Below are 13,163 nucleotides of genomic sequence, written 5' to 3'. Positions count from 1 at the left end.
GTTTTAAAAGCTTATTAGCCAGTAATATGTTGCTAGACACCATTAAGCACTGTGTTACACTGAGTAACGTTTCTTATTACGTTTACCTCCACCACAAATAGCATCTATGAAAGGTGTGCTATTGCCACCGGCTGTTTTAGTAGCTTATTAGCCATTAGTGAAAGACATTGATAAAATAACTACTGTATCAATATAGGTGACGATAACAGACTTTTTCACCAAATAAAAAGACGAGAGAATCGTGTAGCCAGCGAAGCGTTTGTCTATCCTGAACAAACCATAACATCCACCAGAACCGTTTTATTTCAGGCGTCCTACTACGTAGCTACTGAAAGTTAAAGCCAGCAAAGCATTTGTCCGTCATGAACAAATCCTAAGGCATAATCTGTTTTGACTGTGATGGGAGTCGAACACAGGACCTGTTGTTCCATAGTCCGCATTTTTTAACCACCACGCTATTTAACAAAGGGTAGTCGGTGAGTTTGTCCTTCAATTTTGTCCTTCAGCTGCCCTGCTGTCACAGTCTGAAGCCGACACTTGTATTTGTGCATATACTGTTGGTGACTCTTGGATCGCTCATCTCAAAATCAGCAGCTGCTACTCTCTAACTTACACTAGGATTAAACCTACTGTAATGTCTTCTATCAATAGGACTGTTACTCTCTACCTTACACTAGGATTAAACCTACTGTAATGTCGTCGATCAATAGGACTATTACTAGGCTTTAATTTGTTTATTTCAATATAAATTCATACAGTCTATGGATGTGAGTTGACAGATACAGTGGCAGATACACTGCCGATTTTGCAGGTTTTCCTACTTACAAAGCATGTAGAGGTCTGTAATTTTAATCATAGGTACACTTCAACTGTGAGAGACGGAATCTAGAACAAAAATCCAGAAAATCACATTGTATGATTTTTTTGTAATTAATTTGCATTTTATTGCATGACATAAGTATTTGATCACCTACCAACCAGTAAGAATTCTGGCTCTCACAGACCTGTTAGTTTTTCTTTAAGAAGCCCCCCTGTTCTCCACTCATTACCTGTATTACCTGCACCTGTTTGAACTTGTTACCTGTATAAAAGACACCTGTCCACACACCCAATCAAACAGACTCCAACCTCTCCAAAATGGCCAAGACCAGAGAGCTGTGTGAGGACATCAGGAATAGGATTGTAGACCTGCACAAGGCTGGGATGGGCTACAGGACAATAGGCAAGCAGCTTGGTGAGAAGGCAACAACAGTTGGTGCAATTATTAGAAAATGGAAGAAGTTCAAGATGACGGTCAATCTCCCACGGTCTGGGGCTCCATACAAGATCTCACCTCGTGGGGCATCAATGATCATGAGGAAGGTGAGGGATCAGCCCAGAACTACACAGCAGGACATGGTCAATGACCTGAAGAGAGCTGGGACCTCAGTCTCAAAGAAAACCATTAGTAACACACTACGCCATCATGGATTAAAATCCTGCAGCGCATGCAACGTCCCCCTGCTCAAGCCAGCGCTTGTCCAGGCCTGTCTGAAGTTTGCCAATGACCATCTGGATGATCCAGAGGAGGAATGGGAGGTCATGTGGTCTGATGAGACAGAAATATAACTTTTTGGTCTAAACTCCACACGCCGTGTTTGGAGGAAAAAGAAGAATGGATACAACCCCAAGAACACCATCCCAACCGTGAAGCATGGAGGTGGAAACATCATTCTTTGGGGATGCTCTTCTGCAAAGGGGACAGGACGACTGCACCGTATTGAGAGGAGGATGGATGGGGCCATTTATCGCAAGATCTTGGCCAACAACCTCCTTCCCTCAGTAAGAGAATTGAAGATGGGTCGTGGCTGGGCAACTAAGGAGTGGCTCCGTAAGAAGCATCTCAAGGTCCTGGAGTGACCTAGCCAGTCTCCAGACCTGAACCCAATTGAAAATCTTTGGAGGGAGCTGAAAGTCCGTATTGCCCAGTGACAGCCCCGAAACCTGAAGGATTTAGAGAAGGTCTGTATGGAGGAGTGGGCCAAAATCCCTGCTGCAGTGTGTGCAAACCTGGTCAAGAACTACAGGAAACGTATGATCTCTGTAATTGCAAACAAAGTTTTCTGTACCAAATAATAAATTCTGCTTTTCTAATTTATCAAATACTTATGTCATGCAATAAAATGCAAATTAATTACTTAAAATTCATACAATGTGATTTTCTGAATTTTTGTTTTAGATCCCGTCACTCACAGTTGAAAAGTACCTATGATAAAAATTACAGACTTCTACATGCTTTGTAAGTGGGAAAACCTGCAAAAACGGCAGTGTATCAAATACTTGTTCTCCCCACTGTATACTTTGAACTTCCACAAAACTTTCTCAGAATTGGAAAATATGCATTTGATCTGTCAAATAACAGCCATATACTGCACAATATGCCTATTTTCAAGTTCCACTAATAAATGTTAATTCACCACAGACAATCATACACACTTAATTTTTCACCCAGAAACCCAAATAATTGATATTATGATTAAAATGGAATCAGAACATATGAAATGTAATTTGCTGAATGAATAATGCAATTATTGTAATGTAATATAATTTGAAGAAAGTAAACATACTAAACCTGGTAAAATATAAAAGATATCTGGATTTTCTATAAACCTATTTTATAGGGCACCATAGTAATTGTTTGTTAACACTTATTTAACCAGCCATATTGCCAGATAAGGTAGTGCCTTCATCTCTACACTTAGGAACTGGGAAATGGTAGAGAGGGGAAAAAATAGAATAATGTGCCTTTATTGAATAAAAAAGAAAAATAGTCACTCACAGCATGTCAACTTTCATATTAAAGTAGCACTTATGTCAAAAAAGTCCCACTGGTCAATGGGCTCAAGTCAACTGTGCTCATTAGTATTAACATGTGCTTGTTAAACTGACAATTTCAGAAACAAAAAAATCTCTATAGCCTGGAAGGAGCCATTCAGCCTGGAGGGTTCAGAAGGTCTAACAGATAGTTCATAATAATCCATATGAAAGAAATCCCTGTGTCTGATGTGAGGGCAGAGGAATGCATCGCAGCCTTCTGTTGGCCTGGATCAGGCCCTGTCTACAGACTGACACACAGACAGACAGGGGCAGCACAATGGGGGTGAAGTGTTTTTAGTCCGGTTCGAAACAATGCATTCTACAACTGTCTGAAGCTGAACAGGTGGCGGTGGTGGTGAGGGGGGCTAGGGGGGTTAGCGGGTGTATTTCTCTGTCTCCATGGTGGGCACACACATTCACCTCTTCCTATGGACTCAAACCTTTTCTAATCTTTTTTTTTTTTGGTTTCGGCCAAAAGATAGTCAAGATAGTCATTGACAAGAGGTCAATTTAGGTGCTATGTGAAGGCAAGTTCATACTTGCAAAAAAAGCTCTTGAAAAAGGTACAGTGGCTGTTCGGCAGCAGACTGAGAATCTTCCATTTGTTTGTTAGGTATCATTGTACGGTGGTCAACCATCCACAAGGGCTTGCTGAAAGGCATGCAGAGCTACGTTTCATACCTACATCAATTATATTCCAAGCCTTCATCACTATATTAGATGATGGCTATTAGAACTGGGTAGACGTCCACACATGTGTCAGTGACTTCCTCAGTAAGCCAGGACGCATTCATCGACTGTTCAGCATGTCTACGTAGCCACGTGGAATGTCGTCTCCGCTGGCCTTGGAATGGTGAGCGGAGACTTCTTCAAAGCCCTCTTGCTTTTCAGAGTGGAGCTGCAGGTCTAGGAGGCAGTGGCACCCCTGCCCAAAATGTCCATTGATCCAGACATGAAGTCAGGCAGCGGCTGCCAACCAGGCTGTGTGAGCTGCCTGCCTGCCTGCCTGCAAGGCCATGCCCAGGGAGCCAGGCTGTAAATATGAGCAACAGACAACCGGGTGAAGCTGGTGTGGCGCCCACCACTCAGTCCACCACAGAGCGGAGCAGAACCCACTGGCTAAACACGGTTAATTACATCATCTCCATCATCTCCACAGCAACAGCAAGGGAGCCAAACACGCGTTTGAGAGCAGGGGTATTTCAGCCATACAGTTAACACGGACAAACCATAATATTCATGAAGACCACTGCCATGATTATTGACACTACCAACATACGAAATTGCTGATTAAGAATGAAGCAACCAGATTTTCTTAAACATTCTTTTTTTTGTATTTTAATATATAAAATCCAACCTCGGATTTTACTTATGTTCAACAACAAACAAATTTGAGGCCTAGAACCGAATAAATCCTTACATAATTACAATGTGGTGAATAGAAGTGGTAAAATATATTTATTCCATGTGTATCCATTCACAATTTGATTCAATTCCAAAAATGATACGGGCACTTGTGCCTAAAAATATGCATGTGGTTTGATAAGCTCCTGGTCCTTTCCAGGGCAGAAATGTGAAGTCATGCTGCTGATCCCGGCAAGCAGAACACGTGGGTGGTCAGGGTTATAAACTGTAGGAGATGCCAGCGAGAGAAAACAAAACCTGACTCATTTAATGCCTGTATGCTTACCTTCACAACACAACATAAACATACAAGTTAAAACAGTCGCCCCCTGTTGCAATAGCATCATGATACACTCACACCTGCTGTAAAACATACCTCTGGGAAACTCGTGTTTTCTTTAGCTGCTTTTGCATTTGGAGGCATTTACACCTTGGAAAGGAAAACCCAGACCCAGACACACAGGGGGCAAACTTTACTGCATCAAACAGTATGCAGCTGTCACAATATGTGTATTCAGAGTGTGGTAGAGAATTCAGTAGGAATCTGGAGGTGTGTGTGTCTGACGGTCTGTCTGTCTGTGTGCAGATAGGGTGAGGTGAGTCTTTGTGTGTGGGGGGGGCTGCAGACAGAGGGGTCTTTTCCACACCGTCCAATCCACTGAACTTCAACAATTGATTTGCCCACTAAAAGGAAAAGGCCAGGTCACTGTCAGAGAAAGCCTTACAGAGAACCAACTCTTTGTGAACATTTGAGAGGACAAAATGGATGTTACACAATACAGCCCACGTCGATTCTGGGACAAAGGTGGGCAACTGCTGCCGAGTATAAAATATTCAAAAGTTCAGTGGGAGGAGGCAGTGCTTGGAAAGAGTGAGAGTGTCTTATGTTCCGCAGGAATTCTGCTTCTGCTGACAAAAATAATGGATCTAGAAACCCCCATCTTTCCTGCCTGACAGAAGAAATAACATGACAAAGATATGGATTTCATAACTAATAAAGCCAGCAGCAGGCTTTAAGAAAACACAGTTATCCTAAACTAGCCCAGCTCCTGGTATAAAAACGTCTAATCTTCTTATCCTGCTACGTAGCCATTCAGCAGCACCACATACACTCATAATAAAACTCTGCAGAGTAGAAGATTCTTACAATTCAGAGCCAATAGTCCCTCAAACTGAGCCAAACTCTGCCCACATACAATGATATAGCAAGTCTCCACCCTTTTCAAAATGTTCACCTTTCATTGCATTACAAATTAAAATGAAAACACATAAAATCTGACTTTTCTGGCTTTATTTACACACAGAAATCCAATCCAAGTATGAAAATGAATTAAAATGAAAACAGTAAAACCCTATTGAGATATGTGAACATGCCCCCTTAAAATTGCAAATGCAAACTTGCTGAGGTATAACTAACCACCTTACAGATCACACATCAAGCTACCTGGCTTCCATCTGTGATCCACCGTAGTGACTTTGATTAGTTTAGCATGAAAGTAAGTTGTTCATTAAGGACACCACTGTTTAGTGGTGCAATTTCAAGTGCAGTGTAGACCATTATTAAAAGGGGAAGGCGTATGGCACCACGCCGACCTTCCATAGATCAGGCCGTCCCTCCAAACTGGATGATCGGGCAAGGAGGAGACTGATCAGAGAGGCTACCAAGAAGACAATGGAAACTTTGAAGGAGCTTCAGGCCTTTATGGCAAAGAATGGCTAATATGTGCATGTGACCACAACATCACAAGCGCTCACAAGTGGCTAAAGGTGCTGTGGTCAGATGAGACCAAAACAATATGCCTGGCAAAAACCCAATACGCCTTTCAACCCAAAGAACACCACGCCTACAGTGAAGCACGCCGGTGGCAGCATCCTGATGTAGGGGTGTTTCTCTACAGCAGGACTGGAGCACATGTCAAGATAGTAGGGAAATACACAAAATACCGCAAAATACACAAAATACTGCAAAATACTAACAGATTCCTGAGGAGAACCAGCAACCTGCTGCCAAGAAATTGAAAACTGTAGGATGGTTGACATTTCAACACGACAACGAACTAAAGCACACCACACAAGCAATCGTACAGTGGCTGCAGGACAATAAGGTGAATGTTGAGTGGCCTAGACAGAGCCCCGGCCTAAATCCCATAGAGAATCTGTGGAATGAAGAGTGCAGTCCATAAGCTGCCACCATGCAATTTCACCATGCAAATGGTTGAATATTGCACAGTATCCGTTTGCAAAGTTGGTACAGACGTATTCAAAGAGACTCGTGTCTGTAATTCAAGCAAAGGTGCTTCCACCAAGTATTAACTCAGGGGGTATACACGTATCCAAATTGGGCCTTCCACTGTTGACATTTTAATACATTTTCTTTTTTTCAATTTTTTTTCCAAGTGGGTTACTTTGCTTAAATAAAACTAGAAAAAGACAGATTTTATGTATTTTCATTTCAAACTGTAAGGTCTGAAAATGTGAACATTTTGAAAGCATTTGGTGACTTTCTATAACCAGTGTAGATGATGGGATGGTAAAAAATCTAACACCAAATCTCACACACAAATAAATCATAGCCCCTTGAAATTGCATCCAATTTGGGTTCAATCAGAACTTCACACAAACCAATTAGAGCCCATTCAGTGGATAGAGTTCACCAATCAGAAGCGGTTTAGTAATGGTTGGTATGTGAGTGTCACATGATGCGGGGCGCTCAGGCAGATAAGCACATGTGGTCAGGGCTCCTAAAATACATTCCCCAGAGAATCTGACTGCATGGGGCTGATCCATCCATGGTGCCAAAGTCGCCATAACACTCTGTAAATAGTTTTAATATGAAAGGCCCATTGTCTTTGAACAGGTAGACTGTTGAGTGAGATGACGTTATGACATATGTGTGGCATATGTGGTTCAATGTACCCCTGTTTATTCAATAACTACCTAATAAGATGTGTAGCATCGCATATACTGGATTAAAAACCCCTATGACAATCTCCACAGAACCCTGATGTGTTGACAGTGTTTAGTATACGCATAAGCTGCTCCAATGGAGACAATCTGGATGAAACGACTGCCACCACTAGGTTCATTTACTGTTCAAGGTCATCGCCTGAATTACAGCCAGCTTTTTCAGGGGTCACAGGTCAAAAGCCCAAAAGATAATATAGGAGGCAGCTAGGAGGCTACTGTGAGCTCTGCTCACCTCAGGCAACATAATTCAGCAGTGGCTGGGGGGATTTGCTCAAGGAGCTACACCCAAGAGAGTTGTAATAATTTAACACAAAATGGCTGCCAGAATCATCAAATAAATATTTTGTCTAATTCAAAGATCCAAGTTAATTGGGACTCATAGTGTACTTTATCTATAAACTTCAAACATATGATCGCATTAATCCATAAAGGAAGTGGGTTCACTTTTCTGAACTATTATTATCTCATTCAAAGTTCCACAAAAGCTTAGGCAGAATCGGCCCTTGAATGACTGGTGCTGCTTCAAACGTGTTACTCCTTCACTGAACCCTCGGAAATCACCACACAAAAACCAAAAGGAATCCCTTTGAACCTTCCAGGGTTTAACATAAACAGTGACGGTGCCATTAATAAATCCACTGGGAGAGATGGAGATAAGACAGGCAGATGGAGCAAAGACACCTGTGTTAGTCTTAGAGGAGACCACAAAGACCATTCAACTGGATGCAGCCCTCACACATTGCAGAGACCACATTATCTGTTCTGTGCATTAAGGGAATGTAAGGCTTTGAACTGCTTCATTAGACCAATGTAAATCAGAGAAAAGATATCCAAGCATTAAAGATAAAGAAACGGGAGAACTTTGTGTGAAGAGAGAAAAGAAGTTTGTTGGACAATAACTTAACCTTATCTTTCTGTTTTCACATACATTCACTTATTTAGAAAGACAATTACATTGTTATTGCTGCAAAATCATCAAGGAATTTATTTTAGGAACCAACACAATTATCAACACAAAAAAGTAATTATTTACCATACAGTCTTCTACAGTATTTATTTATTTATTGATTGATTGACTGACAGACTCTTGTTAAATAGCATAGTGGTTAGAGACACAGGCTACAGAACAACAGGTCCTGTGTTCGACTCCTGTAGCAGTCAACCCCCATGATGCCTGAGGTTCAGGACAGAAAATGGCTATAACATAGCTACACCAGAACTAATGATCATAATGACTGTGTCCCGCTTGTTGGGACCCCAGTGCACCTGACCTATATGCCCATTAGTATTAAGACCCTGAGTACAGAGTGAGGCTGGCAAATACTATTAGCATATTGATTCAGTTTTACCAAACAATAGCTATAGAGAAATCAAATAAACATCTGAAAAATAAACACATCCATGTATTATTTATGCTACTTTATGGTGCCTCTGGCACCCTCTTATGCTATTCTATACTTCTGAAATACATTATCTTAATATCAGAATGTTACCACCTTAAACCAAATAACAATTCTATTTTGTGTGAACCCCTAACCCTCCCCTCATGGTGCCAGCGGCACACTCAGATCCACAAATGTTTTTTACAGCATTACTGAAATAGTCAAATCAATCAAGAACAAATGTGAATGTACAACTGCAGCCTGGCATGGAGCACAAGTGGGATGAACATGTTATGTTCATCTATGCACTAGAGAATTCACCTTCTATAACACACGGATACACTGCTTTAAATAGGTTTTTCATTTTCCAGCTGATTCTCAATATCATTCTCATTTTGTGCAGAGCATATTTTCCAGCAAGTGAATATGTTATTTGGCACCCAATCTCACACTGAGATGATAAACCTCAGCAATAAGCTCCCAAACAAGTCTGCTCCAATCAGTAAAACATGATTGTGGTGGAAAACACAAGATTAAAAAAGCATTTTAACAAAAATAAATTGTATCGCAGCATACACACACACACACACACACACCGACACATACAGCCTCAATAAAACATTATTTGTAGAGAGAAAACAAATGGATGACTTAAGTGGGAGGGGCCAGGTGAGCTCGGTCTAGAGCTTCACTGGATTACACTTTTGGTTGGAAGGGATGGATTGAACTGGGGCGGTTGGGAACTGTGAGGGGATACATCAGCTGACGTGTCCTTAATAGTATGCCTTAATGGAGTAATACCCCTTTTCCCACTCTGAAATAAACGGAGCATTACCACGTCTTAAACTCAGATGTCCTCCGCAGCCCTGCCTGTGGGCCAGGCCGGTGCTATATTTAGACTCTCTCACAGGCCCAGCTAAAAACAGAGATGGGAATAATCCACCATCCTAGGGAACATGGACACGGTGTGGTACTCCTTTTCTGGGAAGAGATACTTTCTAGGGGTCTCCATTTGCTCCCCCGAACGTACAAACCTGCTCCCCGATCACAACGGGGCACCTCCAGATCAGACTTCAACATCCCTCTGATCTCTGATCCCTAATCCCTGAACAGAATTCCTCCCGCTTTACCCCTTACCATGGATAATTGAGCGTAAGCTGCAATTTCATGGGCCGTGAGCCAAACTCCTGCCTGCTGCCCCTCCTGTAACCACGGGTCAAAACAGACGCATGCCCACAAGGGCAGGGCCTGAATGTGACTTATCACACAGAGCCAGCAGTGGGCCATCCCTTATATGACCAGCGATGCCTGATTGTCTCAAACCTGGAAAACATACACATGAAACTGACAGTCTGACAGGAGTACATTTCAATCCCAAAAGCTCTCACAAAGCAACTCCGCTTCACATCAGCATTCAGCCACTGTCGCCTCACTGTGACGTCGACTTGAAAACACAGACGTCCCACACATTTATAGTTGCTTAGACCCCTCATAGTTGCTTAGAATGACAGGCCTGCCTCTATGTCCCCCATGCCATCCTAAAGTTACATGTTGTACTCCAACCAGAGAAAACTGTACATGACACAACAGCCACCATGAGAGCAGAGCGCTCGGCTTGGTAGGAACCAATACCGACCGCCAGAGGTTCTCACTCACCTGTCCAAGATCCAAGGTGACATTAACCTCATTGTAAATCGGTCCCCGGGAGAGAGGCGGGCTTTGCCACCAACGTTCTGTGCCATCGATGGCATTGCTCACTGGGTGGGCCTTGTTCGGATCGTTGGAGTTGCATCGGTCACAATACTGTCCCTAGAGGGAAAGGGCCAAAGAGAGGGTGTTACACTGAGCCCAAAACACATATAGGTACATAGGATTGAAATCACACCAACACAAAGCCACACATTTTAGTGCAGAGAAAACCAACGCTAAAGTCAATGAATAGGCTACAGTCAGTGTACGTGGTACAGATAATACGAATCATGCAGACAAACACTTTTTGCAGAGGTAACAATATACTGTTGTAGCAGGGTAGCAACAACGCTATCTAGAAATACTGTAGCAGCAAACCTGTATCCTGCTATTCAATAAAAGCACTAAACAATATGTAGGCCTGTAGGGACTTTCCTTTGTGTAGGTTTTAAAAGACCCTTGTGTTCCAAAGGAATCCAAACTCATGATGGGGCAAGTCTACTTGTGAGAGGGCATTCCCATTGGAGATTTCAGGAGTTAAAGACAATGATATAAACTATTTCTGGCAGGTGTACAACTTGGTCAGAGAAGGCAGTTGCCAATGTTTTCCAGGGGGCCACAGTGACTCATTCTGGCGCAGGGAAGTAAGAGCAAGAAAGCAAGCAAAATTCTTATGTAATACTATAGCAACACAAATAATATATTTCACATGAGAATAGATAATATACAGTATGTATGGAAAGAAAATGAGTAAATCGCATAGCTTGCAGCAAAACAACACTACGTTAATTATACGAATATATTTAACCTAATAAAACAAAAAAAATTATTCTGTGATAAGTATTGTGTTTATCATTTGATATCCATTCACGTCACGTCCCTAATTTATTACCATGCACGTGAATAGGCTACATTTGTCTTTTACTTACGTACTCATGCCAGCGAAACTTGCGTTTTTGCAACTTACATTTGAACTGTAAACATTATTATTATTATTACTATTATCTATAAAATCAAAGGCATAAAAGTGATGATGAATATAAATGTTTCAAAATGAAAACAGAAATCATAGAACCGAAGTTTTCATTTCTATTTACCTGTATGGTTTGACTAGGAAGTCCGAAACTAGGTCCTCCGACAAGTTTACAGTACAAATCAGTCCTCGGTCTCCCTGCTTCATCTTCACCGCATGTTGCGGTAGCAGAGATCCGTGACCCCTCTGCGAGATTAAAATACGGAGGACTCAAACTAAATCCAGTTATTTCGTTAAAGGAAATCTGCGCGTAAACGTCCCCAAAAAATAATAGCGTAAAAGTACATAATAAAACGACGGGATGAGCTCCCTTCATCCCCCTCGCCATGTTCCACCTCAAGAATGCCTGTAGATGCTGAAGTCAAATAGCAACTCGTAATTCAAGTTCATGTTATCTAAATCCACATGAAATTATACGCACTCTCCACGCATGAAATACTCCATCCACCTTTGATCCTGGCAATGGAACGGACTCGTGCGTGCAATGCTGCTCAAGTCTGCTGATGTAAAAGTTGCACTTGTGTCTGCTGCTGTTGCCTCTGACAATCTCTGCTTCCCCTCCACAACATAGTATTTGCGAATAAGCGCTTGCTCCCGTTTCTCCCTAACCAAACTGCCATCGGGGCCGTATCAGGTGTCAGCAGTAAGTAAGACTGGAAAGATAGTATCTGTTTATGACGCTCAGCATTGAGTCGCTTTCAAGCTAAAGTGAAAACATGTAATGGTAGACATTTTAATAACATAGTTGTGACACCAATTTTTTATAAGGTCATTGTGATTCTTTTTTTACTGTAAGTCTTTTATTGTAAGTCTTTTTTTACTTGCTAGATGGTTTCTTCGCCCTAAAATAACTTTACCCAAGACAACCTGCAATCCATGCTTCCATTTAGTAACAGAAATTGCGAACTTTAGCTGCCTTTAGCCACATCGCTAAAAATCCATGGAAGTAATCTGGACTGCGCAAAAAATCTAAAATATCCATTAAATCCGCCCTGTTGTGGTTTGGAGTTACTTATAGGGGATTTGGCTATTACAACTACATTTTAAAGATTTGGTGTTTGACGAAAAATGAACCATTAATAATTATTGGCTCATGCTTTCAAACATCTATTTGAGAACAATAATACTGACCACTGACAGCTTTCACAGCAACATATTAGATTGTATTAGATATTAATAGTGTCTCACTAAAACAAAATGTGCACATCTAATGAATTTAGATATTATTAGCTGCAAATAAATTAGGCTGCATTCCTACTTGTTAACAGGGAAAACAACTGGAATGGAGCTGGCAATGTTCCAAAACAAAGCTATAATTCTCACCCTAAAACAGATTTCTTAACCTCAACACACCAACAACGTAACTCTGAGCCACATATATAGTCACGCTACTGTCTTCTGCATACCTTTGCTTTTTTCATAGTTGAAACCGATGATATACCCTCGAGGCTTAAAACCTCTAAAAAGTGGTCAAATTATAAATTCGATTATTCTATTGAGCAACACATAATGCATGGTTTAGATAAGTAATCAAATATCTAGTTTTTCAAGAGCAATATTCATTACTGTTATCGTAAAAAAGCCTCTATCGATATGCCGCACGACACAGGGTAAACTAGTATCCCAAGTCACTGGTCCTAGGGCGCCACTTAGTGGAGACATAACATAACTGCACGCGTGTATTTCAGAACGGGGTGGGAGTTTCCCTTACAATCACAGAAATCACAGCATTGCAACACGGTGTCATCCATAAACACTCAAATCAAGTGAGCCGGTACACTGTGTGTTTGCCGGTTCCTGTTAACCACATACAGATAACCACATACCCGTAG

The 13,163-nt window shown here is 41.5% G+C and overlaps 1 protein-coding gene across 7 annotated transcripts in view; it reads right to left on the bottom strand.

Annotated features, from left to right (window-relative positions):
• The window catches only part of LOC105018940 (laminin subunit alpha-3), a 74,621-nt gene extending 62,779 nt beyond the window's left edge, over positions 1-11,842 (bottom strand). For 3 of the 7 annotated variants that reach the window (XM_010884765.4, XM_020045372.3, XM_020045373.3), the window contains exons 1-2: positions 11,396-11,842; positions 10,266-10,418 (exon numbers count right to left, since the gene is read on the bottom strand). In XM_010884765.4, coding sequence (XP_010883067.2) covers positions 10,266-10,418; positions 11,396-11,659 — 417 coding nt within the window. In that variant the 5' untranslated portion in view covers positions 11,660-11,842. Of the gene's footprint in view, positions 1-3,541; positions 3,581-10,265; positions 10,419-11,395 lie in introns of those variants that run through there. The other 4 variants (XM_020045375.3, XM_020045374.3, XM_010884782.3 and 1 more) reach the window with 2 other exon arrangements.
• Between the last annotated feature and the right edge of the window lie 1,321 nt (positions 11,843-13,163).

The sequence above is a fragment of the Esox lucius genome, chromosome 3, assembly GCF_011004845.1.
Source record: "Esox lucius isolate fEsoLuc1 chromosome 3, fEsoLuc1.pri, whole genome shotgun sequence".
In the NCBI taxonomy this organism is placed as follows: domain Eukaryota; kingdom Metazoa; phylum Chordata; class Actinopteri; order Esociformes; family Esocidae; genus Esox; species Esox lucius.
Note: the sequence above shows the minus strand (reverse complement) of the source record. Positions and strands in the feature narration are given on the sequence as shown.